At 40.0% G+C, this 27,848-nt stretch overlaps 3 protein-coding genes and 1 long non-coding RNA gene across 10 annotated transcripts in view; 2 read left to right on the plus strand and 2 right to left on the minus strand.

The window, feature by feature from the left end:
* The window catches only part of wrap73 (WD repeat containing, antisense to TP73), a 52,705-nt gene that overhangs the window by 5,065 nt on the left and 19,792 nt on the right, over positions 1–27,848 (minus strand). Inside the window, exons 1-4 of one of the 3 annotated variants that reach the window (XM_029156625.3) lie at positions 4,290–4,440; positions 3,671–3,758; positions 3,370–3,522; positions 2,305–2,421 (exon numbers count right to left, since the gene is read on the minus strand). In XM_029156625.3, the coding sequence (XP_029012458.1) occupies positions 2,305–2,421; positions 3,370–3,522; positions 3,671–3,739 (339 nt within the window). In that variant the 5' untranslated portion in view covers positions 3,740–3,758; positions 4,290–4,440. Of the gene's footprint in view, positions 1–2,304; positions 2,422–3,369; positions 3,523–3,670; positions 3,759–3,850; positions 3,996–4,289; positions 4,441–27,848 lie in introns of those variants that run through there. The other 2 variants (XM_029156626.3, XM_041071497.2) reach the window with 2 other exon arrangements.
* On the minus strand, positions 1,159–2,298 carry LOC129604324 (uncharacterized). The gene is made up of 2 exons (XR_008695127.1): positions 2,033–2,298; positions 1,159–1,445 (listed from the first exon to the last, which is right to left on the minus strand). It is a non-coding gene; the product is annotated as an uncharacterized LOC129604324 (long non-coding RNA).
* Positions 2,418–21,366, plus strand: tp73 (tumor protein p73). 4 transcript variants are annotated; one of them, XM_055510216.1, is made up of 14 exons: positions 2,418–2,580; positions 7,260–7,355; positions 7,554–7,704; positions 11,554–11,802; positions 16,560–16,746; positions 17,006–17,121; positions 17,596–17,705; positions 17,916–18,058; positions 18,151–18,239; positions 18,355–18,482; positions 18,578–18,732; positions 18,842–18,974; positions 20,337–20,430; positions 20,615–21,366. In XM_055510216.1, exons 1-14 carry the CDS (start codon positions 2,549–2,551, stop codon positions 21,014–21,016), a joined length of 2,085 nt encoding a protein of 694 aa, XP_055366191.1. In that variant the 5' UTR covers positions 2,418–2,548; the 3' UTR covers positions 21,017–21,366. The 4 variants fall into 4 exon arrangements, with proteins under 4 accessions (XP_055366191.1, XP_029012454.1, XP_029012453.1 ...); XM_029156621.3 differs by lacking the exon at positions 2,418–2,580 and adding an exon at positions 4,483–5,126; XM_029156620.3 differs by lacking the exon at positions 2,418–2,580 and adding an exon at positions 6,013–6,713.
* On the plus strand, positions 22,544–27,687 carry rer1 (retention in endoplasmic reticulum sorting receptor 1). Of its 2 annotated transcripts, none has more exons than XM_029156631.3 (7): positions 22,544–22,696; positions 24,031–24,112; positions 24,575–24,679; positions 24,862–24,958; positions 25,456–25,534; positions 25,884–26,019; positions 26,147–27,687. In XM_029156631.3, the coding sequence occupies exons 2-7, from the start codon at positions 24,032–24,034 to the stop codon at positions 26,234–26,236; spliced, it is 588 nt and encodes a 195-aa protein (XP_029012464.1). In that variant the 5' UTR covers positions 22,544–22,696; position 24,031; the 3' UTR covers positions 26,237–27,687. The 2 variants fall into 2 exon arrangements, with proteins under 2 accessions (XP_029012464.1, XP_029012465.1); XM_029156632.3 differs by lacking the exon at positions 22,544–22,696 and adding an exon at positions 22,985–23,199.

Here is a 27,848-nt window from a genome sequence, read left to right on the forward strand (position 1 = left end):
CTGCGGTTTTGACTGCTAGTGTTGTTGCGACACAACGATGCTACATGTTAGCAAGGCTCCAGCAATAGTGGCCAAAAATGCTACTGCTAATCCGATCCCAACAATGTAAAAACCATTAGCGAAGTCAAGCTCAATGATGTCCTTGGCTGAAGTTTTCCACCCTCAGTTTATCACCCCTCAGCCGGTAAACACGGATTAACATGCATGTGTGAGTGGCATTTTGTGAGATCCTAAGATAAACGATTGGAATTCAAATAGGAGATGACTTGCGTGAAGTCTCACAATACATAGGCTGGGTCACAGCAACATGACTTTCTATTAAATCTCTGACATGGCGCCATCCTATATTGTAAAAAAGCTGTTGTTGCTCATCCAAAAAGAGGGTAGCCTTATATTGAATCCTTTAAAAAGGTAAAACTAAGGAGCATCTCTGGCTTTGTGTGAACCTGTGGTTTGTCTAGTATTGTCAATCACATGTACTTAATGTCCTATACAGCATAAATATATATTTCTACCGTCACAATGACAGTGGGAAGTTAACAAACTGCTACTCTAATGAGTAAGATCTCAAGGCATTACGTTCGATTTCAAAAGGAAAAAACTGTCTACACAAAGACAGCCCAGCACACAGACAGCTAAGCCTATTAACTGACACAGACAGACAAACACAGAGCCACGATCCACACCACAGGCAGCTGTCTCTAAACAAGTTAATATAGCAGGCTGTTTATGAGTGGGCCTGAAATTCAAGCCTGACACGAACACCATTCTGGCATACCTTTAATGAAATCTTGGGCAGGGGTGAAGGTAAGTTCAGTGGGCCCCTTGGCAACGTGGCAGCAAGTGCCTACTTTGCCTCAATGCATGAAGTTGTCCAACCCAATCTAGATAAGGATGCTCAGTAGGTACCTGATCATACAGCTTTTCAGCAGAGTAAGGCAACATTTGCCAATGAGAGTGAAGCAGTTTGGTCCTGGCATTTGCTCAGTTTACTTATACAAGACCAAAAGTCATATCAAAGCACTTTACAAAGTAAGGTTTAAGACCTTACAGAATTAAATTCAGTAGAAAAGCCTTTTGTTGTACTACTTGACGTGCTTTACTTTCAAATATTCCAGTTAACAAGACTCTGTCAAGTTTTTTTTTTTTTTTTTTAAATATCCAATCCCATTAATTGAGAGGTCCAAAAACTGATAGTACACAGTTTACCGGTCCAAACCCTTTTTAATACAGCACCTGCAATCTAGACAAATCCTCTTAACATCCTTAATAAACAGTATTAGGTAACCGGTTAACATGGATCCTTAGAAGAGGAGTCACCATTCCTTCCTACCCTATTCGCTTAGTGGAAGATGCAGACAGACACAAAGCAGACATGCCACAGACACTTGCACTCACTTTACCCTTCTTCAGACCAGACACAGTTGTGTGCTGGGCCAGAACACCTGTCAAATACAAGAATCATTTGACAGGTCATATTCCACACAGTCTGAGAGTAGCTGCTATATCTTCTGAGCGCTTATATCACATGCCTACTGTGGAGTGAATTTAAAACAAGAATCAGTAAACTAATATAAGGTTTCTGAGCATGTTTTTGGCAGCTTTGCAAACTCTTAGTTAAGAATGGTTAAACACCAACAGCCTCCAATCCTTTGCCCCTACAGGTCTTAATCATAAGTTCTCACAAAAACCCAATATTGAGAATACACCAGTGTACATGACAGCTTAAATAAAAGAACTATCAAAAATATGTTTGATGTTTAAACTTTCTATTACAAATTATTGTTTATAAGATTTTATTTGTCACATGTAAAATCTAACTTTCAGCACATACACATGATTTTACATAACAGAAGATTGTTTGGATCTGCTTAATGAGTTTTATTTTTATTTTATATAATTTTAGAAAAAAAAAGAAGATCTTTAAGGTAAATGCTTTTATCTAACACTTACCGTAAATAGATCTTATGTATCTAAGTTTACCATCTATATTAAAAAAAGGGACTGGCTGACAAAAAAAAAAATACCAGACCTGAATCAGAAGGGCATGTACACATTGCACCCATGTTCCGGAGGCACTTGAGGACCATGTATGACAGGACGCTAACAGGAGGAGAGCTATGAAATCAGTCTGAATACATGCAGCAGGTGGGGGAGTGTACGACAGTCAAGAAAGGCTCTGGTGTCTGGCTATTTTCAGGTCCCTCTTCCTTGTGGGCCAGCAACAGTTGAAACCAGACAAGCATAAGCATAAACACAGTTCTGTGGGCATGAATGCATGCACACATACAGATTCACACTTACATGGAACTCAGTGGTGTTGAGAATATGACGTCCATCTGGACTCCAGCGCGAGGAAACTAGTCCTATTGAGCCCTCATCAATCTTACAGTGCCAGTCCGGCTGTTCAAGAGACCAAACCTGAAAAGGAGGACAGAGAGAAAAGGGAGTGTGACAGCAATTACCTATCACTGATGACATCCCTTACGTGCATCACGCGCATCTTTTAAAACTTAATTTTAAGTAGTAAGAAATACTTGAGAAAACCATGAAAGACTGGCGCTGGATACCACTTCAAAGGTAAGGTACTGCTGCAGTACAACTTAAACTGATGCCATGCTAGCATGCAGAACTTTACACAATTGTTAACTGCAAGAAATGACCTGTTGTAGGTTAGCTCACTGGGCATGTGAAAATCAGCATGGTATTTGGAAAAGGAATGTGTACATCACTGTTTTTATGAAAAATATTTTTACACCTCATAAATGGTAGCCTTTACATCTCAAATGTCTGGTGTGCATTGCCTAATGTACAGTTTATATATTAAAGCAAAGTCCTGTTAAAACAGTCCTCAACTATATTGAAGTTCTATGCACTAGTTCAGCAAAATGTTTGCAGGTGGATTTTTATTCAGATTTTGCTCTGACATTAAACGTAAAGTATACAGTTTTCTGAATGATTTAAATGTAACAAATGTAATTCATAGCTATTTTTACATTTTGATGCTGTAACAGGCTCATGTTGTTAATTTCTCACCTTTTGAGTCAATTACTTATAAGATAAAAAATAAAATAAACAATACTGCTGATATACTTCTAATATTAAAACTTCTCAGCCTAAATCTCAGCCTTATCAAATAAAGCCCTTCTTTTGTTTATTCATTAAAATTATGTGATCCTATTGAAAAACATGCCCAACAAATAATGAAGACAGAAATGCATAAAAGATTTTCACTTAAAAAGTACATTTTCATACCAGCAACATTTAAATGTAACAGAATTAAAACAACTACAATCAGTCAAGTATATGAATTTGCATTTTTTCTAAACAATAGTCATGCAGTGAAAGTGGCCCCTTCTCAAAACCTACCTGTATGAGTCCTCTCTTGTACATAGCACAGAGAATATAGAGAGAGTCAGAAGACCACTCCATGTGGGATATCTGGTCCAGGCAGGTGTAGAGCTGCAGGATCTGTAGAGTGCTCATGTCTCGCACCACCAGCCTATACTGCACACAGGTAGCCTGAGGGGTGCAATCAAAAAATACTAAGACTTTTAATCTACTTAGTCTGAATTTGAACACATGGACAATGAACATATATCAGTCACTCTACCAACACACTAAATGAAATACAGTTTTGTACATTGTATTTTTTGATGAAACCACTTACCAAATATTTTCCATCTGGAGAAACTTTACACAGTTGGTTGGATTGCTTGAAAACCTCGGAGAAATTCATCTCAGCAGCACAAGAGTTCCTGTACGACATGGGAAAAGCATGTACATTTGTTCAGTGCTTTTTCATACATTGTATAATCGAATGTTATAAAATGTGCAGCTTTGACTCAACTGGTGTAGTTTCCAATTATTATCACGTGATGGCACCAAAAGCCAAGCAAAAACATGCGCTTCACACAGTACACACAGCTGCAGTCCTGTTCTATTCGTTGTTTGGGTCGATTTAAGTTACATGAGGTCAATACGAAACGAATTACGACTTGAATTCAGCAGAAGGCGCTAACACTACAGGTAGCTAACATCATTAACCCAGCTATGTAAGTGCAGAGACCGTGAGAAAGCTACAAATTGTTATCTGTATGCTGCCAAAAAACACCGCAAACCTTAACCCATCAAATAACGCAAAACTAACACTAGTTGTATAATAGGTGCCAACTTAGTTGCTCGCGCAAGGGCACATTTACCGTTAGCATGGGACGCTACTAGCCTTTCATCGGATAGCGCCTGCTAATGTTAACGGCACTATATTTACACGCAGAAGTAAAACCTACCCTTAAGATTAATTGTGTTAAATGTTGTCAATTAGAGAACATTCGCATAAAGCCTCCAAAGCACTTTAGCGAAATGATGTCCTCGCATGACTGTCTTCAAGGCACAGAGCTTGTTATTCGAACTCCTAACTGCTGCTAGATTGTTTGTACGAGTCGATGACGACACACAGCGCTGTCCAATGAGCATCCGCCTGCAGCGCTCTGCCGTCTGGGAAACGTAGTTTAAACTTTAGTTGTTTATTTTATACCCTTGAGTAAATTACAAGACTGTGTTATAAGCACATATATTTTACACTTACAGATTAATATAGAACTTTGTAATATCATATATTTGTATTGATATGAAGCCCGAATAAAACTTTAGTCATTTATATTTATTCTATACCTGTCTTTCTCGTTTTACGGACTGTAAGTTTTTCCATTGCGTAAATTTGTTTTAAAGTCTAAGTATGCATTCAGAACAGTTGACTACATTTATGTATATAAGCCCGTAACCCCCTTCTTAAGGGAAGAAGGCTTTCCCGCTTATGTGCGCCCAAACCGCGCTACCGCCTCCTTGTTTCTTCCAGCGCAAAAAGACGCTTCACCTCCTCCTGCGTTCTCCTTCGGCAAAGCTCGCGCTTCCATGGACAGCATGCAATTCAGCTTCCGTCCTGTTTCCTCGCAGTTACTTCTCCGAAAAGTCGATCATCTCTGACCGCTGTTATCGCACACTAAAGTCTGTCGATTCCTCTGTTTTTGTTTTTGCTGTTTTTTATGGAGGGTCACTCACTTGGCATGTTCGATAATAAAAAGGCAGGTGTTCGGCGTTTGGACTGGAATACTAATAACTTTCAGGTACGTTGACTCATTTTTTTTAGCAATTTTATATTTAAGTAAAATGTGTTTTAATTGAGGCCTTGTAGTTTGTGGCGTTTATTTTGCAAGCTAGATACTGACAAGGCAGCGACTTGTCTCGAGAAACAGCTAAGCCTGGATAAGGCTCCAAATATTTACAATGTTCATATTTGCAAATGATTTGAGCCTCGCATTTTGTCAACATTAAGTTAAAAAAGTATAACAAGATAGGCCTTAGGTGAATAAAACTAACAGGCTACATAACGCATACAGAAATGAATTAGATTTTTAGTTTAAAAAATATTGTTCTTATAGTAGAAATCTCCGCATATATTTAAATTGGGGCAATAAACAATAACTAATCACATCAGATCATGCGCTTTTAAATCTTTAATTTACTTTGACCTAAGATTTCAAACCATAAACATTTTTAAAATTAATTTCTTCTCATCTGAGATACAGACATTTTCTTGCATATAATAATAGCCTTAAGGGAAGACTGTGTGTGTGTGTGTGTGTGTGTGTGTGTGTGTGTGTGTGTGTGTGTGTGTGTGTGTGTGTGTGTGTGTGTGTGTGTGTTGTCATGGGTGCTGTAGCCTGGGAGTGAAGACACAAAGTTGAGACAGGTGAATATTAGTGAATCACTCAAATTAATATCGGTGGCAAGACCAGAACACAAAAACAAAATGTTTTTTAAAAACATTGATATATTTACATTGATATATTTATGTAAATTGAATCAAATATAAATTAATAAAATATGATTTAATATATTAATAGGTAGACTATTATCACAAACTGTGTCACACATTTCGTTCTGTTACTGTGCAGTGATAAGTATTTCATAGATTTCATAGGGGATAAATATACACATAATTTTCCATATTTTTCCATACTAACGTTTTGTGGCTATAACCCGACAAGGACGCGGGCATAAGGACGACGTCCCTGTGATGCAGATAAGTGAAAAAGTCGTCTGTATCCTAGTGGAATGCCAATTAAGCCGCTCAAGGTGCACGAGCAGATCCCGGAGGCCGCTCTGTGGTCGATCTGCGCCGCGTCCTGCAGTGACGAACGCGCGCGCTGCTCTGGGACCTGACGTGGTGGCACTGGGGGACGAGCCGGGAATTAGCGCTGCTTTCTGAGGCGGCAGCCGCCTCGGGAAAAGCGGGAACCTGCAGCTGCGCGGCCGCGTAATCCCAAAATTAAAAGCGCTGCAGACTTCCGGAATTAAACTGTGTAGGAGCAAACGTGCGGTCTGTTCAACGTGATGCCACTTAACTTGTTTACTGAGCCTTAAATCGATTCATTTCTGACATTAATGTTACAACGCGATAATCAAAAAGGACTCAGGTTGACTGTGACTAAAAAGTCTGCATGGTTCGTATCTGCAGTTAGACGCAAGTGGAAGTGTTTATTTTGTATAGATTTGTCGCAGCGGCACCTTTGCCACAGTTTTCCTTCCAGTGTGTTACTAAGGAGATACGACGCTGCAGCTGAACTCTGGCTCGACGGGCTTTTGTGTAGGCCTGTATTAAACTGGAGGCGAGGTGGAAACAGGGGGCGCGTCTCTAACTGGTTTCAGTGGTAGGTTATTGTGAAGTTATGGTTTATTTATAATTGTATCTAGAGTGTGACGCTCGTGCCACTGTCTGACGAAACAGGCCCGTAGAAATAAAAGCCACAATGCGCTACTTGTTTTGTTTTGATATGTCCGAACACATTTACAGCTGGAGCACAGGCAGTTTATTTTCAGAAGGAGGCGGAGGTGATGTTTGTGGGTTTGTGGAGAGGATGGAGGATTGAGCCGAGCCAGACGATGATGAGGCGCAGGTCCGGGCACGCCCAGGTCCCTGGCACCCAGAGTCCCTTTGAGATTACATTGGTGTGATCACACCTGGATGATGCTGCGAATCGCATCCTCTCCTGATCAGTAATAAAACTGTGTCATGAGGCTGTGGACATGGTTTCTGTCCACTTTTTAACATGCTCAGTGTTCTAACATAATAGTTTCAGTCATTCTTCTTCTAAACATTCTGTGTGTGTGTGTGTGTGTGTGTGTGTGTGTGTGTGTGTGTGTGTGTGTGTGTGTGTGTGTGTGTGTGTGTGTGTGTGTGTGTGCGCTCACTGCAGAGTGATCTGTCCCTCACCAGACTACATCTCCTCTAAGATGTCCCAGTCCACCGTTACTGAGGAAGGAGGCAACTTTGAGCACCTGTGGAGCTCCCTGTAAGTGTAGCACATTTCATCTACTCCAGAGAAGCCTCAAAATGTGCATTACAAGCATGATAAAACGAGTGATAAAACAAATGAGTGCTTAATGACCTAAATTATTCTAAGCATATTGGGTAGCACTTTTGCTGATTTATAGCCTATTTGCCCATGTTCCTATCTGATTAATCCGTATCCACGTTATTGCGTTCACAGGGAGCCCGACAGCACCTACTTTGAGCTCCCCCAGGGCAGCCAGCCAGGTGAGCGGTCCATGCCGTCTACCTGCACCCCAGGGGGCCACCACAGCCCTGCTGACGTATCCATGGATGTCTACCACATGAGGGACATGAACGACAATGTGATGGTAGGAAAACCATTTCCCATTGCGGATTATTTTAATTCCATACATATATTCTGATCTCACTGCTTATTGCACATCTGGTTGGATGCTAAACTGCATTTCGTTGCTCCGTACTTGTAAACGCGTAGTGACGGTAAAACTTAATCTAATCTAATTTTAAAAAAAAGATGATTCCCGCCCGTTAAGCTTCCCTCTCTGCAGCAGCGTTTTCCCTCCCTCTGGTTGGCTGCTGAGTGGCCTGTAGGGACTGTGAGGCGCTGCGTGTGTTGGGGGACAGCTAATTAAACCCCCAGCCAGGACCACTTGCTGCTCTGCAGTGGAGCCATATGTAGACTGGGGCGTGTCTGCTTTTAATAACAGACATGCACATATGTTTGCAGGTACATGTTCCTTCACATCCTTTACATTTTTGTTTTTCCAGATAGAAAATCATAAACAGGAATACATTTACAGCATTCACACGGTAAAGCGTAATTTGTCTTTACAAAGCTGTTGCTGTGCCACTTGCTCATTCTGTCCGATTGCAGTCTTTCTGATACGATATCAGCAGTCACTCCGTAACGCAACCTGTGGCCTCCTCTTCTGATCTGTAATATTGGTAGGATATCATCTTTAAGTGGGCAGGCCTGGGCCTGTCTGGCTGGTTAATGACTAGTCATGACAGGAAAAAGGGGGTGGGGAGAGGAATTGTTGTTAGATGCAAGGCAGATGAGAAGGCCCAGTCAGGCAGGGGAAACAAGTGGAAGAGTAGAGAGACCAGGCATCTCCTACAGCCTCCATCATGTCCTGCTCCATGGAGACGACTGGGAGCTGCGGATGTTTCGCCTCTTATAGTCCAACCTGACCACAGCAGAGTGTAAATCCTGTGACAGCTGGGTCCCACAGACAGAGACACCCCAACTACTCTTACAGGAGCCTTGAGATGCTGTGTGGAGTGGTAAGTGTACAAGACTGGACTCATGTTATAGACTTTTTAATGTTAGTCAAGATTTAGGGTGCAAAACAAGACAAGTAAAGGACAACTTGGTTGTAATGTTGATGACCTCAGTCAGTTCAGAGTCATTCAGTGGGAAACAAACAGATAAGTCAATGTGTTTGTAACTTGATGATTGGTGTCCTGTGTTTTGCTATAGCTGTGACTTTGAACTTGCTTATTGAACATGCTTCATGTGATTATCTGTAAAAGTGCTGGGATGACGGGGCTACTTTGATCACTTTTACATTAATAGGTTGAATTAATTTATACCTGAAACACTGAGAGGTCGTGATCGTCCAGACCAAGAAGCTGCTCATTAACTATACAGTTTATAATAATGAGTTTATTCACATACTGTAGTAATTTGTGATATTCACTTTAATGTACGGATGGAAAGTATAATATGCACGTTCTGCAGATCAGCATGAATGTGGACCTCTAGGGAGTGAACGGTGAATCCCATCCTCTACTTCTTCACGTTACCTAACATCACCAACAGGGGGAGCTCTCACACATCACTCCATGCTTCAGCCGCTCTGCAGTAATACTCTACTTAGCTGGCAGCATTTAGAGATGCGCCAGTTTTTCCATGCTATCCAGATCGAGTGTCATTCGATTCTAAATAATAATGTTTAATTGTTTAATTGAAATAAAAGGCCCCGTTTAATGAGCAGCTGTAATCATAAGCCAGCAGCAGAGCCGTGCTCTCTTTATCCTCAGCAGCTTCTGCTTCACTCATCGTGACAAGTGAGGGTTGTTGTGGCTGGCTTATCTACATCTCTAAATGTTTGGAGGCCTCTAAAGCTTGGCTTTGATTGGCAGCTACCACGATGGCTGCCCACGGGGGACATCCGAGGCTGCTGGGAAGGGAAGCTTAAACACTGACACACAGTTCACACAGTGGCGGCAGACGTTTTAGCTCTGTTTCAACTTGTTGCGGATCGAGTTTAGGTATTAAGACCAAGCACACCTGTGAGTGCATGAGCCTATGTCACATCATCGGTGTGTGTGTGTGTGTGTGTGTGTGTGTGTGTGTGTGTGTGTGTGTGTGTGTGTGTGTGTGTGTGTGTGTGTGTGTGTGTGTTTTCTGTTGCTGGCACGTACCCCTGGGCTTACCTTGTGCCCTTAAAAGCCTCATCAACAGAGGAAGATTTCAAAAGTGGCAAACACTTATGGTAGATATTGAAAAGTGGAGATACAGCAGTAACGCTTGTACTTTTCCTTAAAAGAAGTTCCTTAGTCATCTTAAGTCAAATTTTATTTCTATAACCTAATATCACAAAAAAATGAAAAACCCCAGGGAGCAGACAGACAGGTAATAAATAGTTACAAAAAATTAGCAATTAACTTTTAATTAATGTTAAAAAAAATATACAAAACCTGAGCTCAGCAGTCACACACACAGGAGAAGAGAGAGACACAGGACACAGACATAAGTCCGAGGAGGGACAGCGAGAGAGGGCAAGAAGGAAAGAAAGACAGAGGGACATGTGACAGCAGCAAAGGTTAACAAGATGCACAGCAGTGTGTCCTAAATCAAGCCTCAGTCATTAGAAACAGTGAGAGTCATAGGGTTGTTTCATGTTGTGTTCATTCCTGACAGCTGATTTAATGCTGTATTGACATATAATATTGAGAGGGGGGGGCTCTGACCCCTGAACCCTGTTCCTTCATGCTTTTTCCTTTGATCTCTCTTCCATTCTCCCTCTCACACAGACCAGACAGTGTTTACTTAGGGCAGGCCGTTACAAGGTGTTGTGGAGCATGTGTGTACATGCGCCCCGGCATTGCCGTCTATGTCCGGGCATGCCGTAATTAGAATGTCGTACCATTTTTTGGGTTCCCATCCCGCTTTCCCTCTCTTCTGCTCTCTGCTCATCTCAGTCTGCAGTCTCTCCCTCTCCACGCCAGTCCTCACCTTTTCCCTGCCCTGGCTGTACGTGTGTGTGTGTGTGTGTGTGTGTGTGTGTGAGAGTAGCATACTGATGGACACCTCACCTGAACTCTCTGGTTAGACTATGGTTGTGGGTTCTCTCTGCGTTTCTCTGTTTGGATATTTCTGACTGAAGAGTTGACAAATGAGACTATAGCACTAGAGGATGTACTACGTGAAAAAGAAGGTAAACAGTCCGGATTTACTTCATTTTTATTTGTCATATTTTTGATATTCTCATAGTGAATATGTGTGTATGTGTGGCTATTTAAGAGTTAATCAGTATCAGTTGTTTGATGCACATTATTTTGATGTCTCTTTAATTAACTTCTATCTACTTAAATTAGTTGTTTTCATACAGGTAAAAGTAACAACAATGGACAAAATGTTTGTGAATGGTTGTGTTCTAACTTTTCTTGTTATTGCACAGTGGTTTTAAAGTTTGTTTACAACTATAATGTTTTTTTCACATCTCTAAGGAGTTTAACAAGGGTTCCACCACTCACATTTCAGTGCCACAAATCTTTCCTCACTTCTGAAGCACAGTGGAGAAGACAAGGGGGATGTCAGGCAATTAGGCAGCGCACAGATTACACCTGTGTTTTACAACTCACCTCATTTGGCCCCGAGGAGCCACAGTGGGCACCTCAGTGAGGCTGCCAGCTGCTTACTGTACACACACCTACACACATTCTTTGCCCTGAGCCTGAGTGGGTTTCAGGATTTGTCTTATTCTTATTCAGTATATAAATCAGCTCTGGGTGGACTCCTACCTGGGTAGCTACACGTGCAGCCTCACACTTCCCTAAACTCCCTGGGTGTAATCTGACCTCCCTTTAAGACTCTGAGCCCCCGTCTCTCCAACACCTCTACCTGTGTTACTCCCTCTCTCCTCCCTCTCCCGTCTCTTGTCTCACTCTCTTCCCTCTTCCCCTCTCCCCAGTCCCAGTACAACTTGCTGAGCAGCAGCATGGAGAGCCTGGGGAGCCGCGCCACGTCCGACAGCCCCTACAGCTCCGAGAACGCCTCCTCATCGGCCGTGCCCACCCCCTCTCCCTACTCCCAGCCCAACTCCACCTTCGAGGGCCTGTCGCCTGCCCCGGCTATCCCCTCCAACACCGACTACCCGGGGCCGCACGCCTTCCAGGTTTCCTTCCAGCAATCCAGCACCGCCAAGTCAGCCACATGGACTGTGAGTACTCAGGTTTTTTAATCAACAGCTTTGTACGTACAGTAAGCGCATTGTGTTTTCCCACGCTTTGTCCCACTGAGTAGGTTTTGTACATGCACATGCACACAAGAAGTCACACATGCATGTGTGCTGCTAAAAAAGAGAGTGCTGTCCTTCACTCATGTCTTAAATAAAACTACAGTAGAAAAACTTTTTTTAAACGTACAGCATCTATATCTAACTGTAAGTATTTACATTCTGTAATCTCTGAAGTTAATACTTTAACTTTATTGTAGTATCAGAATACTACCTGTATATATTTCAATCAGAATTTGTATACAGCCTTATTTTAACATTTAATGGAGTATACAAATGTTTTCAAAACAAACGCCTTTAGGGCTGCCCTGAGATGCCTGCAATGTGCTGGAGGTGTGAGACAGGTGAAATGAGAGCTGTGTAATTTGTCATGACCTGATAAGAAGTGTCCTGCTGAAAAGGTGTTAGCCACGACTGTCACACAGTTGACCTCCCTGAAACCAGAGAAACAACACACACAATGCACTCCCCTCCATCTCTGTGTCCTCGTGTGCCTGTGAATGTCTCAGCTGAGGGGCGCCACTGCTGTTTGCTGGAAGTAGCCATGCGTGGTTGGACGCTTTACTCAGACCTCAGAAATGTAAGGAGATCCGCCTCTGGACGTTAGAGCGGGGGTCTTTGACCTCCTGCTTTTCAGCCCTTGTTTCAGTCCTAACAAACACTCATAGCTGTCAACCCTGGCACCTAAAGTGCTCACCTAAAATATGTCCATCGAGTCCTTTGTTTCCTTTCTATTCTTTGTCACAACCAAACTGACTGCAACCGACCAACGCGCAGACAAAGTGATTAGTTCACCCCTTTTACTCGAGAAGTTACAGTAATGTAATAAAATCCTCTAGAGTCCTACAAACTTGTTTCAGCCTGTTCGGGTTATTGTGACACTCATAATGTTCTGCCTCTCTCTATGTTTGCAGCATAGAGCGCTTTTTTTTACTTGACTTAGAAAATATAGGTAATTAAAGAAGAAACACAAAAAAGAAAAAGAAAGACACATTTTGGGTGGAACGTGACTTTAAATGAAACTGATGATGCAGCAGAAACAGGACTGTAAGCAAACCTGTGATTATAAAGATGTACAAAGCCATTAAACATCAGAGATTATAATGCTCAGATTTTACTGCAATGATTTGTTTTGTCTAGATGTGTAATTATAGGATTAGTAAAGAATGTGTGACCTAAAGGAAAAATTTGTGAAATATTTGCTCTAGTTTTCATATTTTTCTGAAGAAGAAACAATTAAATGTTTTAAAGTTACATTTGAGATCGGTGCTAAAAGGCCTTTTCGAAATCTAACATGGCAACTGGTTTTATGAGTAGTTCAGAAAAGAAAAGAGATTAGAGTCCAACTCTGTGGAATGAATACCTCTCTGTTAATCGGAGGGGGATTCCCCAAAATAACACCAGAGGTGGATTTGCACGTGTGTGTGTGTGTGTGTGTGTGTGTGTGTGTGTGTGTGTGTGTGTGTGTGTGTGTGTGTGTGTGTGTGTGTGTGTGTGTGTGTGTGTGTGTGTAATGTTAAAATCAAGTGAAGGCCCATGTATGAACATGTTTGAAAAATGGATGACTATGAGGACCAGACTGAATCAGCTTGTTTGAATCAAAGAGTTAACAGTCTCTGCTTCGTTCTGATTTCTCGTGGCCTCAGGCGCCGGGGAATGCCAAATATCAGAAAGGCGTATTGACTGTAATCCGTTACTTACCCTTGCCCAACCCTTTTGCATTCTATGAAACTGCATGACGGTGGCATGAAGTGCTTTGAGAGATTACTAAGATCGCTGCCTGTTGCATCAGACCGTCCTCGTTAATTCCCATCTCTGATGCATAAGTGTTTAGGGGGTTAGATTTGTGGCTCCACATCACTGTTTAGCAGATCAGCTCACCTCTTAGGTTAGAACCAAAGACAATCCTTTATGTCTATTTATCATGATGTTTCCCCATACAGTAAACCCATCTGAGCCTCTCTTAATCTAGTTTGGGTGTCCTTCAGTCCCCTTCTCTTTCATCCAGACACTGAGTGCTAGTGATAATAGCCCTGAAACTCTGACGTTCTCCGATGTTTCTTTGGCTTGGACGTGGACACTCTGGCTGGAAATGAGATCTAACACCTCAACCTTGTCTAATAGGAAGACTTCTTTTCATGCGCTCAGACATAGGTTTGAATTGATATACGTGTGTGTGTGTGTGTGTGTGTGTGTGTGTGTGTGTGTGTGTGTGTGTGTGTGTGTGTGTGTGTGTGTGTGTGTGTGTGTCAGCGTGTCAGCAGAGGGAGAGAGTGTGATGCGGCGTGGGTGCAGGCTGGAGCATGCATCGTGCAGCGGCTTGTCAGAAGCTGCTCTTCCCAGCTATTAGCCTCTCTCCGTTAGGACGCAGGTCCCAACACGCCCCGCGCAATACATCCTACCCCTCCCTCCAACATATCCACAGACACATCACCATTGGCCAGCCTATCCATCAGATCCCAACAGATCCCATCAGGGTTCTCACCCACATTTTGGTACGCAGGTCTGTTTGTATCAGCGATAACACAAATATATTGCATCAAAGATTATTTATATTTATTTGCATTATTTATATCAATATATAAAATATATATAATTTTCTACATTGGAATGTTTTTAGTCTACCAATAGATGTATTACACCATTTAAAACAAATATGGTGAAACAGCACAAATTGACAAAAAAAGAATGTTGTAGGGGATGCCATTAATCTGGTTTACTAATGTGCTTGACTATTCTGCTTCAAATCCCATAATACTCAGTAAAATCCTTCTGTCTAAAAGACAAAACGATCTCCATGAACTTGTGCTGTAAATGAGTCTACAGTGAACGGTCAGTGTGAAGCTGTTACTTACACTTCAACAGTAGGTAATTGTGTTTAAATAACAAATTTCTCTTTAATACCAATACTTTACTGTAATAGAAATGTGAAAAATGCATTTATTAGTAACTCTGGCAAAACCTTCAAAGACAACAGTAAAACTTCAGAAATGAGAGAAGGAGCCAGTCTCTAAAGGCCATTACATTTTCCCTTATTCCTCAAAGTCTCATAGACACTGACAAACAGTAATTACTTTAATGTCAAAGAGTTACACAAATCTTCTATAGTGAATTGAATCCAGTATAATTACAGACTGTATAAAAATCCACCATAGAGAGTGTGGATGAGTTTGTGGATGTGCATGCTATGTGTAAATGCATCTGATATTTGGACAGTTAGGTGAAACTGCAGCGGGCAAGCTGTTGCTTGTGTATATGGATGACGATGTGGCAATTATCACCCTGTCTCCAGGCTTGTCAGAACCTGCCTCCACTGGTCCATGATGGATGGATGAATGGGAGAACGGATAAATCGAATAAATGACTGAATTGATTTATGCCACTCGAATATAGACACCTATGAATCTAGCAGAGGCATTTAGCAGTGCTCTCGTTAAGCCATAAAAAGAAAAAGGTCAGTTTTTATTAAAAAGTAAAAACTGCCAAAATGGAAGCAGATGTAAAATACAAGAGCAAACACATTAACTCAGAATCATCTCAGATTATACAGCTCAGTTGTTAAAAAAGGACATTGCCTGTCTGTTAATTTCAGCATCTCTTGTCTGAGCATACAAATCAGATACTACTAGTATTATCAACATCCAGTTGAGTTTACGATGTGTGTGTGTGTGTGTGTGTGTGTGTGTGTGTGTTCCTCACAATGCATCTCAGTGTGTGCACATGTTGAAACGTCTCCCACGCCATCTGATCCAAGAAAAAATGAAAACACAAAAAGTAATTTATGGCTTCTTCGTGCACTTGAGTTGTTCAAAAACAAAATAACCAAACCACAGATTCCTGCCGTTCCCACAACATATCGAAAACGTCTTTTGTGCAATGATTATTTTACTGGGACAAAACATCAAACCTGATAAAAGCCTGATACAAATCAGTTGGTTACTGCAGTACCACATTTGCATGGTGGTAATGTGAGTGCATTTTAAAAGGATTAAGTAAATGCAACGTGAATATTCATTTATTCTTGTCAATTTGCTGATAAAAGCTACATTATTACAGATTCATAGATAGACATGACACCTTTCTGTGCAAAACACTGCTGAAGCAATTTCCGCTGTTCCTTCAAATGCTATGATTGTGTTAAAAAGACAACTGATGGGTTCGTTTTTAAGATGGTTGCAGTAGCAGAAGTCCCCAGTGTCTAAGTACTAAATCTGACTGGATTAATAAATATTTATTCATGGTATGGACAATTTGTTCTGACTTGCCAGGCAAAGCTAGGTATAAAATGTTAATGGGCTGAAGGCACTGCTGTGCACAGGTATTTCTACTGCCCTCCAGGGAAGGCTCATACTGTAGGTAAGGGTGTGTATGCACTGTATGAGCATATGAGAGTTCATAGAGTGTGTGGTAGTAGTTATGAACTTATGCCGAATGTGTCACCACAAGGTGTAATGGTGACTGTTTGCCAGCTGTCTTTTGTCCACAGTGTGATTAGTGTGAAAACGAATAAAACTTTAAGAATTAATAGCGGCACATATGCTGTTATTTTGGGGTTAAAGGAGTTCTTAGACATCCACTGATATTTACTTTAATTGCTCTCCTAATGCAATTTACATCTGCAAAGTACCTCATTTATTGACTCTGCTGCTCGACTGTGTCTGTGTCTGCTTTGCCCCACACAGTACTCTCCTCTGCTGAAGAAGCTCTACTGTCAGATTGCCAAAACCTGTCCAATTCAGATCAAGCTGTCCACCTCTCCACCTCATGGCAGCATCATCAGAGCCATGCCCATCTACAAAAAGGCAGAGCACGTCACGGAAGTGGTCAAACGCTGCCCCAACCACGAGCTGGGGCGAGACTTCAATGATGGTATTCACACAGGAGAGACTTAATGCTTTAAATGTTTCTTTGGTGTGGATTTAGCTGAAACCAAGCTATAGTGCAGTGGTCCCCAACCTTTTTTGTGCACAATTCAAGTCAAGTAAGTAAGTCAAGTCAAGTCTTTTGCAGCTGGTCCACGGCCCGGAGGTTGGAGACCACTGCGCTGCTATAGTGAATTGAAGTTTGCAGGTGTTGCTTCATCTTAACTTAACAGCATCCACACCTGTTTTTCATCATTGATTTACAGGCCAGTCAGCTCCAGCCAGTCACCTGATTCGAGTGGAGGGGAATAACCTCAGTCAGTATGTGGACGACCCCGTCACTGGCCGGCAGAGCGTCTTTGTGCCCTATGAGACGCCACAGGTTGGGTCTTCATTTAGTTTTTCAACTTATTACAAACAAAGAATTTGGAAATAATAGCACAATGAGCAAATGTTTCCACGTCACTGAAAATATATGCTTAATATTAAATGTGTTCAACACAAGTGTTGTTGCTGCAGAAGACAGGATAAATTTGTCCATTTGAATAAGAAGGAATCGGTCAGATAGTTTATAGAAAGGACATGTATAAATACAAATGGTGTACATGTCCAAACAAGCACAAACATGAATGTGCTATCACCATCTGCCTGATTACACCTAAGGACTTTTTTTAAAAAGTACCCAAATCAAAGTGCACTTCAGCACTGCCCTCTGGTGGTTTAAAATGGGAGCTTCTGTTTAGATGGGCAGGTAAAAAGAAATAATTTAACCATAAATTACAGAAATTAATAAAGTGTCAAATTTGCTAATCAAATAAACAAAAACAACCTAAAGCATCATTGTTTTGTGCTGCAGGTGGGAACGGAGTTTACCACCATCCTCTATAACTTTATGTGCAACAGCAGTTGTGTGGGAGGGATGAACAGGAGACCCATCCTCATCATAATCACTTTAGAGACCAGAGAGTAAGTTGACTACTCATAGGCCCTGCATACAAACAGCTCCAAAAAGGCGCTTCTTTTGACCTGAGGAAGCAATTCCCAGCTAATTGTCAAATGTCTTGCTTTTATTATTACTTCCCAAGTAAATTGTGATTTGGTTAAAAACACAGGCAAAGGACAAAATACTGAAAACATGATCAGGAATTTACTTTTATTCTCAACTCCTCTTTGCAGTGGCCAAGTGTTGGGTAGAAGGTCATTTGAAGGTCGGATATGTGCGTGTCCGGGCCGAGACCGCAAAGCGGATGAGGACCACTTCAGGGAGCAGCAGGCTCTGAATGAGAGCGTGGCCAAAAACGGCAGTGCCAATAAACGCAGTGAGTTAACGCTGACGCTGACATTGCTGTAATTGGTATATACTTATTTTTAGAAACGTGTTGGATTATGTCCCCGTTTCTGTTGTTGACAGACTTTAAACAGAATCCACCAAATATTCCAAATCCAAATATCAACATGAGGAAGAGGAGGCATGGAGAGGAAGAGATTTACTATATTCCTGTAAGACATTTGCCAACCATTATTGGTATAATTTTACATGGGCATGATATGCAGTGTATTTAAAGTCTGCCTTTTTAAACTGTTGAGTCACCTAACTGTCTTGTGTGTGGAATAGGTGCGCGGTCGGGAGAACTTTGAGCTGCTGATGAAAATTAAAGACAGCTTGGAGCTAGTGGAGTTGGTGCCACAGCCACTGGTGGAGTCCTACAGGCAACAAACACAGCAGCAGCTACTGCAGAGACCGTAAGTGATCCCAAAGAGAAGGACTCTTTAACTAATACACTGTAAATGCACACACACACACACACATTCCACTAATTTTTTCCATTTCACTTTAGGAGCCAAATAGCTTCACCCTCCTCCTACTCGCCACTGTCCAACATGCACAAGCTCCATGGCCACGGAGGCCTCAACAAGGTCCCCTCAGTCAACCAGCTGGTGGGGCAGCAGCCTCAGCAACACTCTACTGCCCCCACCTCCATAGGTCATATGGGTGAGCGAGCGATTCAAGTCAGATCTGTTATTTTCATACAAGAGCACCATTAGAACGCTGCTCATTGTGTTACTTTGCTGTTCATTATTGTGTTGATGCTGTCTTACAGGTTCAAATATGCTCGGCAGCCACCACATGCAGACCAATGGTGACATGAACGGTGGCCACAGCAGTCAGACTATAGTGTCTGCTTCCCACTGCAGCCCGCCCCCTCCGTATAATCCTGACCCCAGCCTTGTCAGGTACCTCACTCTCCAATGACACTCCTTCTCTAATCCCCAGCAGACAACAGACAATTAGATGCACTTGTTTTGATGACAGAACATCTACATTGTTTTGTTTGCTCATGCTCATTTGGCTAAATGTTTTACAGAGAGCTAAATGTGTGTAGATGGAACTACAGTACTGGTCCATACATTTCGAATTGATACTGGCTGTTTTGTAAAGCCTTACATATACATCACAAGTCTCATGGTAATCATAGCTGGTGTCATAATGAAAGTCAATTAGAGAACTGGCCTAAACTGGAGAAGGAACAAGTGAGGGGCAATAGAAAAAAGAAATTAAGACAAACAGCAGGGAGGGTAAGGAGCTAGAGTGGGTTGTCCCCTCCAAGCTCCCTCTTTCTGTTAATAATACTGCGGGTAGGGAACTATGACATAAAACTTGTCCTGTCCTCATTAATATGACATATTTCTGAAAGTATGTGTGTTTTTCTTCGGTTCCAAGCCAAACATTGTTTACAGTAAGAGATGTGAACAGTTGTTGCCTAGCTGCCAAAAAACCTAGAGGTGCTGATCAGCTCCATTAAAAAAACAGCACATTCATCAACTTTATTTTTTCATACAGCCGAAGTTGTAGCCCAACACTATGGGTACCATCTGGTTTGTTTATGTTACTGTCAAAACCTAAACTATTTGTCATACATTTAGAGTGTATCACACAGTATCACTGTGTGTACAGCCTTTCTTAATAATGCACTACAGCAACTCTTCCTAAACAATTTCCATTGTTTAAGTTCTATTTAATTTAAAGTTGCTTATTTCATATTTTTCTAAAATAATGTGTCAATGCAGTCATTTTAATACCTGCTCTTTGCTTTTGTAATTGGAACATTTTTGGTACAACAGGCTTTGTCCATCTTTTGGGTTTCTAGATTGTTATGTTTAAAGTACAATTAAATTGTACAGCTAGCTTCTTTTCTACATTGTATGTTACATTTTAATTTTTCATGTATTTATAATAAAGGTTTTTCACCAAAGAATTATTGGACTTATGAATCATTCATATACAATTACAGTATGTTGATGCTTTTACTAGTACCGCTGCATCTATCAAGAAGCATGAATACTGTGCATTTGAGGCAATATCTGTGCCCTGATTCTTGGCTGCACAAACTAACAGCTTGATTAGATAGCGGGGTGATACGATAACACTACTTAGGCCTGTGCAAACACGTTTTCTGGTCCTAATTATTGTTAGTATATTATACCAAAGCACTATGGGGCTTTGCGTAAGCGTTACTTAAGTAGTAATTGCCACCTTTAGCCTTGTAGCCGTGGTTTAATGGCAGTCTAAGCAGCCTTGCTTTTCTCCCCTTACAGTTTTCTAACCAGTCTGGGCTGTCAGAACTTCATTGAGTACTTCACCTCCCAAGGCCTTCTGTCTGTCTACCATCTACAGACCCTCTCCATGGAGGTAACCATTACTTTGTTAAAACCATAGCGTTGTTTATGTTTATTGCTCTTCACAGAAAAACAAAATCAGAGAAATTAAATACTGAAAACAGGGGGAGAAGATATTTTTGAATGTGTATTTAAATAATACTCTTTAAATGTTTGAAGTATAATGTCTACAGCGTCTAACTTTACGTGTTCGCTAGGATTTAGGCGCATTGAAGATACCAGAGCAGTCTCGTCATGCCATTTGGCGAGGCCTGCAGGACATGAAACAAGGTGCTCCTCTTCAGTTGCCTGCATCTACTCATCACCATGACTACCACAGCCAGCAGCTCCTTCGCTCCAGTAGCAACATGACTGCCTCTGCCATGGCAGCCATTGGGGCTGCAGGGGGTGAGCTGCAACGCCAGCGTGTCATGGAAGCTGTGCACTTTCGTGTACGACATACTATCACCATCCCAAACAGGTCAGGGGTTGTTGGGGCAACGGGGATGGCAGCAGCCACTGATGAGTGGGCTGACTTTGGCTTTGACATGCCTGACTGCAAGGTATCGCGCAGCAAGCATTCTATTAAAGAGGAATTCATGGAAAGTGATGTTCACTGAGAAAATAATCTTGAACTGTTTTGCCAATCTTGTTGTCCGTACTTACAAAGTAAAGGTAAGTGGATATTGTTTTTAGACGTTGCTCTCATTAATCAATAATTTTGCATAGATTGTGACTCCGGGGCTAAGAACATCTTAAGACCCCATAGTAAAGACCGCTGTGACAATAGCATAGTCCTGTTCACATGGCTCACATGGCTTGAACTGACAAGTGAGAATTCAAAAAGTAATAATGTGCACAAAAACATTTTACTTTAATAGTATCTCATCTGACATTTATTGTAGAAACAATACAGAAAGTGTAAAATCATGTGTAACATTTTACATAAAATTAGTTCACTCATGCGTTATTTATTGTTCTGTCTTTGTTTTCGTCTGTCTACAAGTGTACATTTTGTATATTGTACATGTTTTGGACTAGATGTGGTTGAAAAAGGGTATTTAGTTTCAAAATGGTGTATGTACTATTTGATCCCGATGTACAGATCAGAATGATAAAAAAAACTGCTTATTAATATACATAGTGATGTATATTTTGTTGGGTATAATAGTGTGATAACATCTAGGTTAGTACACAATTATTTCATTGTTATACACTGGTTAATTGGTTTTGGTATTATTGACATGTATTCCTCAGATTGTCTAAGGAAACGCAAACGCATAAAAACACTGCATCCGTTTTCACATTTTGTGTTACTTCCTGTATAGCACATTGCGAAAGATCTGGGAAACAATATATATAACAGTATTATTTCTAAAGTGCAGGGAATTAATCAGAATTTTCAATTAAGAAAATCAAGAATAGCCTTATGGTTTATCACATCAGTAGTTAAGAAGTAGCATTTTTTTCCTTTACTAACCTTGCAGGGCAAGGTCCTTATATATTGATTATAACGTAGCTAGGTGTGTACCTACTTTGTATCTTCATGGCACTTGTTTGCAAATATTTAATTAAAACATTCCATGAATTTCTTGACTGCATATGAACATGGTTAATTATGGTGAGATTCTAGTATTGTAGGGCATCTGTTTGTAGCGAGTACTTGACATTCTACCATGGCAATCATTTCTACTTGACTTGTGGTCATTTTTTAGGACTCTCTAAAAGGCATATGTTTTTTATCTATTAACCATCATCTGGTCAAAGGAAGAGCACCTTAATGCTTAGAAAATAAAATAATAAATAAAAAAGGTATAGAGAAAAATTAGAAAATTAGACTATCTGTGCTGATGATCAGTATTATGCATTATGTTCATGTAAATAGAAATAGTGCTTTGTTTTAATATTCACTGTGTTTTTTTTATAATTTTTTGTAAAGATTATGAACGTGTACCTATGTAACTATCGCTGTTCATGAATGTGCATTGCTTTCTGAGGTTCAGTTCATTGATATTAAAATATTAAATTCTCTTTCATGTCTCACTTATTTAAGGTAAAAAATCATTTAAGTTTTTTTTTCATTTTGAGTTAATTTGGATGAATGTCCCGGAAATATCCGCTGCACTACTGCTTGAGTCGTTTTAGCCGCACGGTAGTCGGTCGTCTCGGGGCTCTACTATCCTGCCTGCTCTATGTTCGACTCTAAGCGGAAGTACTGACGTGTTCACACCAGTTTTCACGAGAGGAGGCTAGTTTAGCTAGTAAGGTAGAGCCGGGTAGTGACACAGCTGCCGTACCAGGTAAGTAAGAGCTGTCATGGTTGATTTTCATCTTCATTACATGCAGAAATTATAATACGAACAGGTATTGAAACAATTAAGTAATTTCAAAATATTTTGTATTGTTCACCCAATACGAATGTGGTCACTGGAGAATTGTTACATTCAAAATGGGCTAGCTGGCTAACCGTGGACTGATTGGCAACGTAGCACCGTTTCACCGGAAGTGAGTTGTCAAGCGCGTGCTCTTCGTTGTCGGTATTTGTAGTTCATGTTTTCCTCGTGCACAGTAAATACAACAAAAAGTGATTAAATTAAGAACTACATTTTCTTCTGCCAATCTTTAACGAGCGCTGCGGTGGAGTTGTGGGAAATGCTGTTACTTAAACTAAACTATGGGCCCACAGAGGTTAACTGAAACGTTCCTAAAACTACATTACCCACACAGACTGTAATTTGGGCCAAAGGGCAGTGTACATTTGGATGGCTAGTTAGCTTTTTCTCTGGCTAATATGTAAGCTAACGTGAGTAACTATACATTTTATGGGCGAGACGTTAGTAATCGTAATTGAAGGTTTTCTCTTTCTCGCGGAGATTTCTTCCAGATAAATAGTGTTTACATGTGTTACACAGGCTGCCTAATTCAGTTACACATCGGGTTTGCTAACGTTAGCCCCAATCACGAACAATTATATACGGTGTCGTTCTCTCACTGTCATTAATGTCAAAATGAAAACTAAAATGTATTGTAATGTTTAACACAGTGAGTTTGCCACTTAAACACTTCAAGACAACCGGCAAATGTTTCTTAAAATGTAGCTTAGACTAATTTTAACATCATGTGTAATACACAAATGTTAATGAAAGACAGAAAGCAAACAAAATGTTAATTGATAATATACTGCTGTAATGTTTCGACTACGACTGGGTGTCTTCTCCTACCCATTTCCTTACTTTCAATATCTGTTCGTATCTACTGATATCGCTAGATTGCGCACCATTATCTAATTCACAGTTGCTATTACATAGACACTTCTACCACAGCTCAGAACCTATGGCTTTTGTGAAGCTGACACTTTAGTAACTGGTTACGCTACAAATACATTTCCTGCACTACTGTATAGGTGCTGAAATGTGTCCTTTTACTGTGTGGTATTACTACTACGTTGCACTGAGCATAACAGGTTACTGTACGCTGTATTTGAGTCAAACTGAACTAAAGTTTGACTATATATATATATATATATATATATATATATATATATATATATATACACACACACACACACACACACACACACACACACACACACACACACACCACCAGTAATATCTTGTGTTTAACTTACCGGTAGGATGTCAGAAGGGGACAGTGTTGGGGAGTCAATCCATGGGAAACCATCTGTAGTCGGTGCCCTTTTCACGCGGGTTGGACAGGTAATGTATTTAATGTAACATGTAACAAATATTATATCAGAATTTAGCAAGTAATGCAATTACCTTTTAACATGTTTGAATATTCAGATTTTCCTGCAAATGTTGGTCATTTTAAATATCTTGTAAGAATTTACTATAATGTTGGTGTAGTGTGATGTATATTTTTGGCTTTAATGTATTAAATATATAATATATTCCTCTTCCATTTACAGATGGTTACATTTGTGTAAAAAAATAATCAATTCGGAGTAGTCATCATCCGCATTTGTATTCAGTAGAGGTAATTGTTATCAGTGCATCTTGAATGTGAACAGGTTAAGGACGATTAAATAATACATAAAAAATTCTTTCAGCATCCATGCAGTGTTTTTATTCAAGGTCAAAAATTAAAAAGTCATCTCTTTTTTTTTTACTAAAACAGATGGCTGCATTTTGTTTTTCTTTATGAATTTTTGAAACCAGGTCTATCAGTCATGGCTGGACAAATCAACGCCATTCTATGCAGTGCGATGGGCAGCCACTCTACTACTAACTGCTGTCTACATGATCAGAGTCTACATACTACAGGTATTTCTGTATTTTCAGCAACTGCCCCATAACAACACATTTGATGAATTAAATTTGAATCTGTCTTATTTCTAATAAATGTAAATGCTTATTTGTGTATGTGATTTTTTTTGTTTAATGTTAAGCGGCTTCCCAAAAAGTCTTTTTAATTTTAATGGTGATGTTCCTTCCTTGCTTTTCAGGGTTGGTATATAGTAACATATGCTTTGGGAATCTACCATCTCAACCTGTTCATTGCTTTTCTGTCGCCAAAAGTGGATCCTTCACTGCTTGACGAAGGCAAGTTCAACCAATATAGATTTTATACTTTGTAACTTGGGTGTTTGGCAATTTGTTCTGTGTCTTTGATTTGTTTAGTATCAGCATCATTAAAGATCAAAAATTGGAGGTGCATAGGCGGCTAATATGCAAGTCTGCATTAGCTTCCTGGTAGAGTCATGTGAACAGTTAAACTCTAATAGAGTTCAAAAAACATTTTAAACTACATAGATACATAGAATCTCTATTTGCAAAGCATTGCAACCACAATTAAAAGTTAAGTTCAATATTCTTATGCTAACCACACTGTGATTAGCAAGTGAGTTCCTGAAGGTAAAGTGCCAACACATTACAGCAGTTAACTACTCTGACCTTTTATGGCTCCAACAAACCTGTCTTTTAAACACATTATTATGCACTGACATGAGGTCCAAGGCATAGTGATAGGATTTTCATGTTTCACAATTAAAGATTTTCTTATTACCACAACATCACCCTGTGATCTGTCTGTTCCACAGATGAGGGCCCATCCCTTCCTACCAAGCAGAACGAGGAGTTCCGCCCTTTCATCAGGAGATTGCCTGAATTCAAATTCTGGTGGGAGTCTAGCTCAGTTTGGCCACTTATCATCCTGAGAGTGATCGCAAATTACATTCTTTCAAATGACCTGTGTGGTCCAAGGCCAAGTCATGCAAAGCTCATTTGTTAAAGGATGTAGCATTTTAGAAGCAACCAGAAACACTGATTTAAATTAATTTGTGTTTATTTGCCTATGGCTCTATGTGATAATACCCACTTTTCTTAGGGCCAGGTTACTTAGAATATCTCAAGGACAGAAGGACATTATATCAAAGTATTTGCAGGATCCCCTGTATAAATGTTACCTCAAAATTAACGCAGATTGTCTTTATTCTTCCACAATGTCACTTGGTTATTCTTTTGCCAGGCATTCGGCGACGAAAGGAATAGTCATCGCCATGATTTGCACATTTTTTGATGCCTTCAATGTTCCAGTGTTCTGGCCTATACTTGTAATGTACTTCATCATGCTGTTCTGCATTACAATGAAGAGACAAATCAAGGTAAAACAAAACATTTACTGACATGATGGATTCTCCATCATGTTATATGAACTGAGCTACTTTATCAAATACATCAAGTTGGTAAAATGTTTGTCACTAATGTCACTAATTGTTTTTACCCCCCCAGCATATGGTCAAGTACAGATATCTACCCTTCACACATGGGAAGAAGACATACAAAGGCAAGGACGACACAGGGAAAGCCTTTGCCAGTTAAAAGCTACCACTTACACTTCTTTTTCTTCTCATTTGAAAGTTATCGGTCACGCTCTGGGATTGGCAAGGATTTTTTTTTTGAGTGGGACAATAACATGAAAAAGCTTTGATCCATAGTTCAGTGTTGTGTGAGGACGAGCAGAATGGATCAAATTAATTCGTGAATGTTGCCTTTGTCCATTAAGGTGGTTTTTTTGTTGTTTTTTACCCTGATTTTAGGACTGGTTTGCATTTGTTCAGTAGTAGGTGACTCGGTGCTGCCTTTTGCATTTTAAACCGATAAGTAAGGTTAAAATCATCAAGAAGGAACCACGGTGAAAGTATCTGCAGTAACTTTTATTTATTTTTCTTTAGTTTGTGTTTTTTTCCCCCAATGATGTTGATTTGATTACTTCTCATTCTGACTGAAATAAATATGCCAACTTTTCATTAATCCTGTTCATTTGTAACAAGTTATATATCCAAGTCAGTAGTACTTTAGCAAATGACATGATTAGGGGTGTAAAATGAAGTCTAAAGAAAATGCTATGATCTTTTCTACAGTTTAATTTCTGTGAAACACTTTTCACTAGATTGTGCATTCATTGTAAAAACACTCAACTAAAATAAGTTGATATTGAATGATAGTAATAAAATTCACTGGATTACCCAAACAACAGTGGCATGGCCGTCATAGCAGGTATCATGATTGTCTTTGGCTACATTTGAACTGACACCTCTGCCACTCATCATATCATTGAATGCTTACTTTAGGGCAGATATTGTAATTGGCCAAGCTTAAATAATTTTTTCAGGATTTAACAGTTGGGATACTGTGTTGTCAAGTACCCCTCTAAAATATATCTATAATTCGGCTCCTTGAGCTTGAAATGGCAAGATGGTGACTTTGCTTTGCCGCAGTACCAATATAGTGCAGGATCAGTATTCAAGTCCAGTTCATAATAAGGTCTAACCTGACTTATTACCCCAACACCATTTTGTCATCTTTTTTAAAGCCTGGGGTCCATTTAACTAATGTAAAATAACAGTTGTAGTCTTTTGTAATCTGTTTATGTTGAAAAAAGGTAAATGTGTATTGTTCATTCCAACCAAACATTTTTTTTAATTTGCTTATACACAAGAAATCTGAGATTGAGAGGTTTTCTAGCAAATGAAGTAGTTGGCAATCATTTTGCCATAAACATGTTAATTTTGTTTTTTCCATTTTCTTATGTTGGGGAATAACTGTCATTACTAAAATTTGATCAGCACTGTAGTGTGGATCAAAACATTTTCCTGTAAAAAGTCTGGTTGTCTGGAGAATTTGTATATATACAGTATATATTTTAAATGATTTTTAGATTATTTTTCTTTTGTTTTTTGTCTTTCAGCCACCAACCGTTCTCAAATGTTTAAATCCATTTATGTTAAAATTGATAAAAGCAGAACTGGTTAATTGGGTCTTGGATTTGATCAAGTGTGTTTCTCATTAATTGCATGTTATTGTTTTCTTGTGGTGCAAATATAAAAAAGGAACTTGATTTTAATAACTTAAGTGTAATTTTTTCACTCCAAATTCTATTAAAGAGGCTGTGTCCCTTCAAACAGTACACAAGTCTTGTGTTTTGGTTTCA

Source organism: Betta splendens, chromosome 7 (genome assembly GCF_900634795.4).
Source record: "Betta splendens chromosome 7, fBetSpl5.4, whole genome shotgun sequence".
Classification (NCBI taxonomy): Eukaryota; Metazoa; Chordata; class Actinopteri; order Anabantiformes; family Osphronemidae; genus Betta; species Betta splendens.

What these genes read in the sequence shown, in the direction of transcription:
- tp73 (XM_055510216.1), top strand. Translation starts at nt 2,549, where the DNA reads ATGAAAGACTGGCGCTGGATACCACTTCAAAG. An exon ending in TGCCCTATGAGACGCCACAG is followed by an intron (nt 17,122 to 17,595) that starts GTTGGGTCTTCA and finishes TTTGTGCTGCAG; the next exon opens with GTGGGAACGGAGTTTACCAC. An exon ending in TACAGACCCTCTCCATGGAG is followed by an intron (nt 20,431 to 20,614) that starts GTAACCATTACT and finishes CGTGTTCGCTAG; the next exon opens with GATTTAGGCGCATTGAAGAT.
- rer1 (XM_029156631.3), top strand. Translation starts at nt 24,032, where the DNA reads ATGTCAGAAGGGGACAGTGTTGGGGAGTCAATCCATGGGAAACCATCT. An exon ending in TTTTCACGCGGGTTGGACAG is followed by an intron (nt 24,113 to 24,574) that starts GTAATGTATTTA and finishes TTTTGAAACCAG; the next exon opens with GTCTATCAGTCATGGCTGGA. An exon ending in TCAGAGTCTACATACTACAG is followed by an intron (nt 24,680 to 24,861) that starts GTATTTCTGTAT and finishes CTTGCTTTTCAG; the next exon opens with GGTTGGTATATAGTAACATA.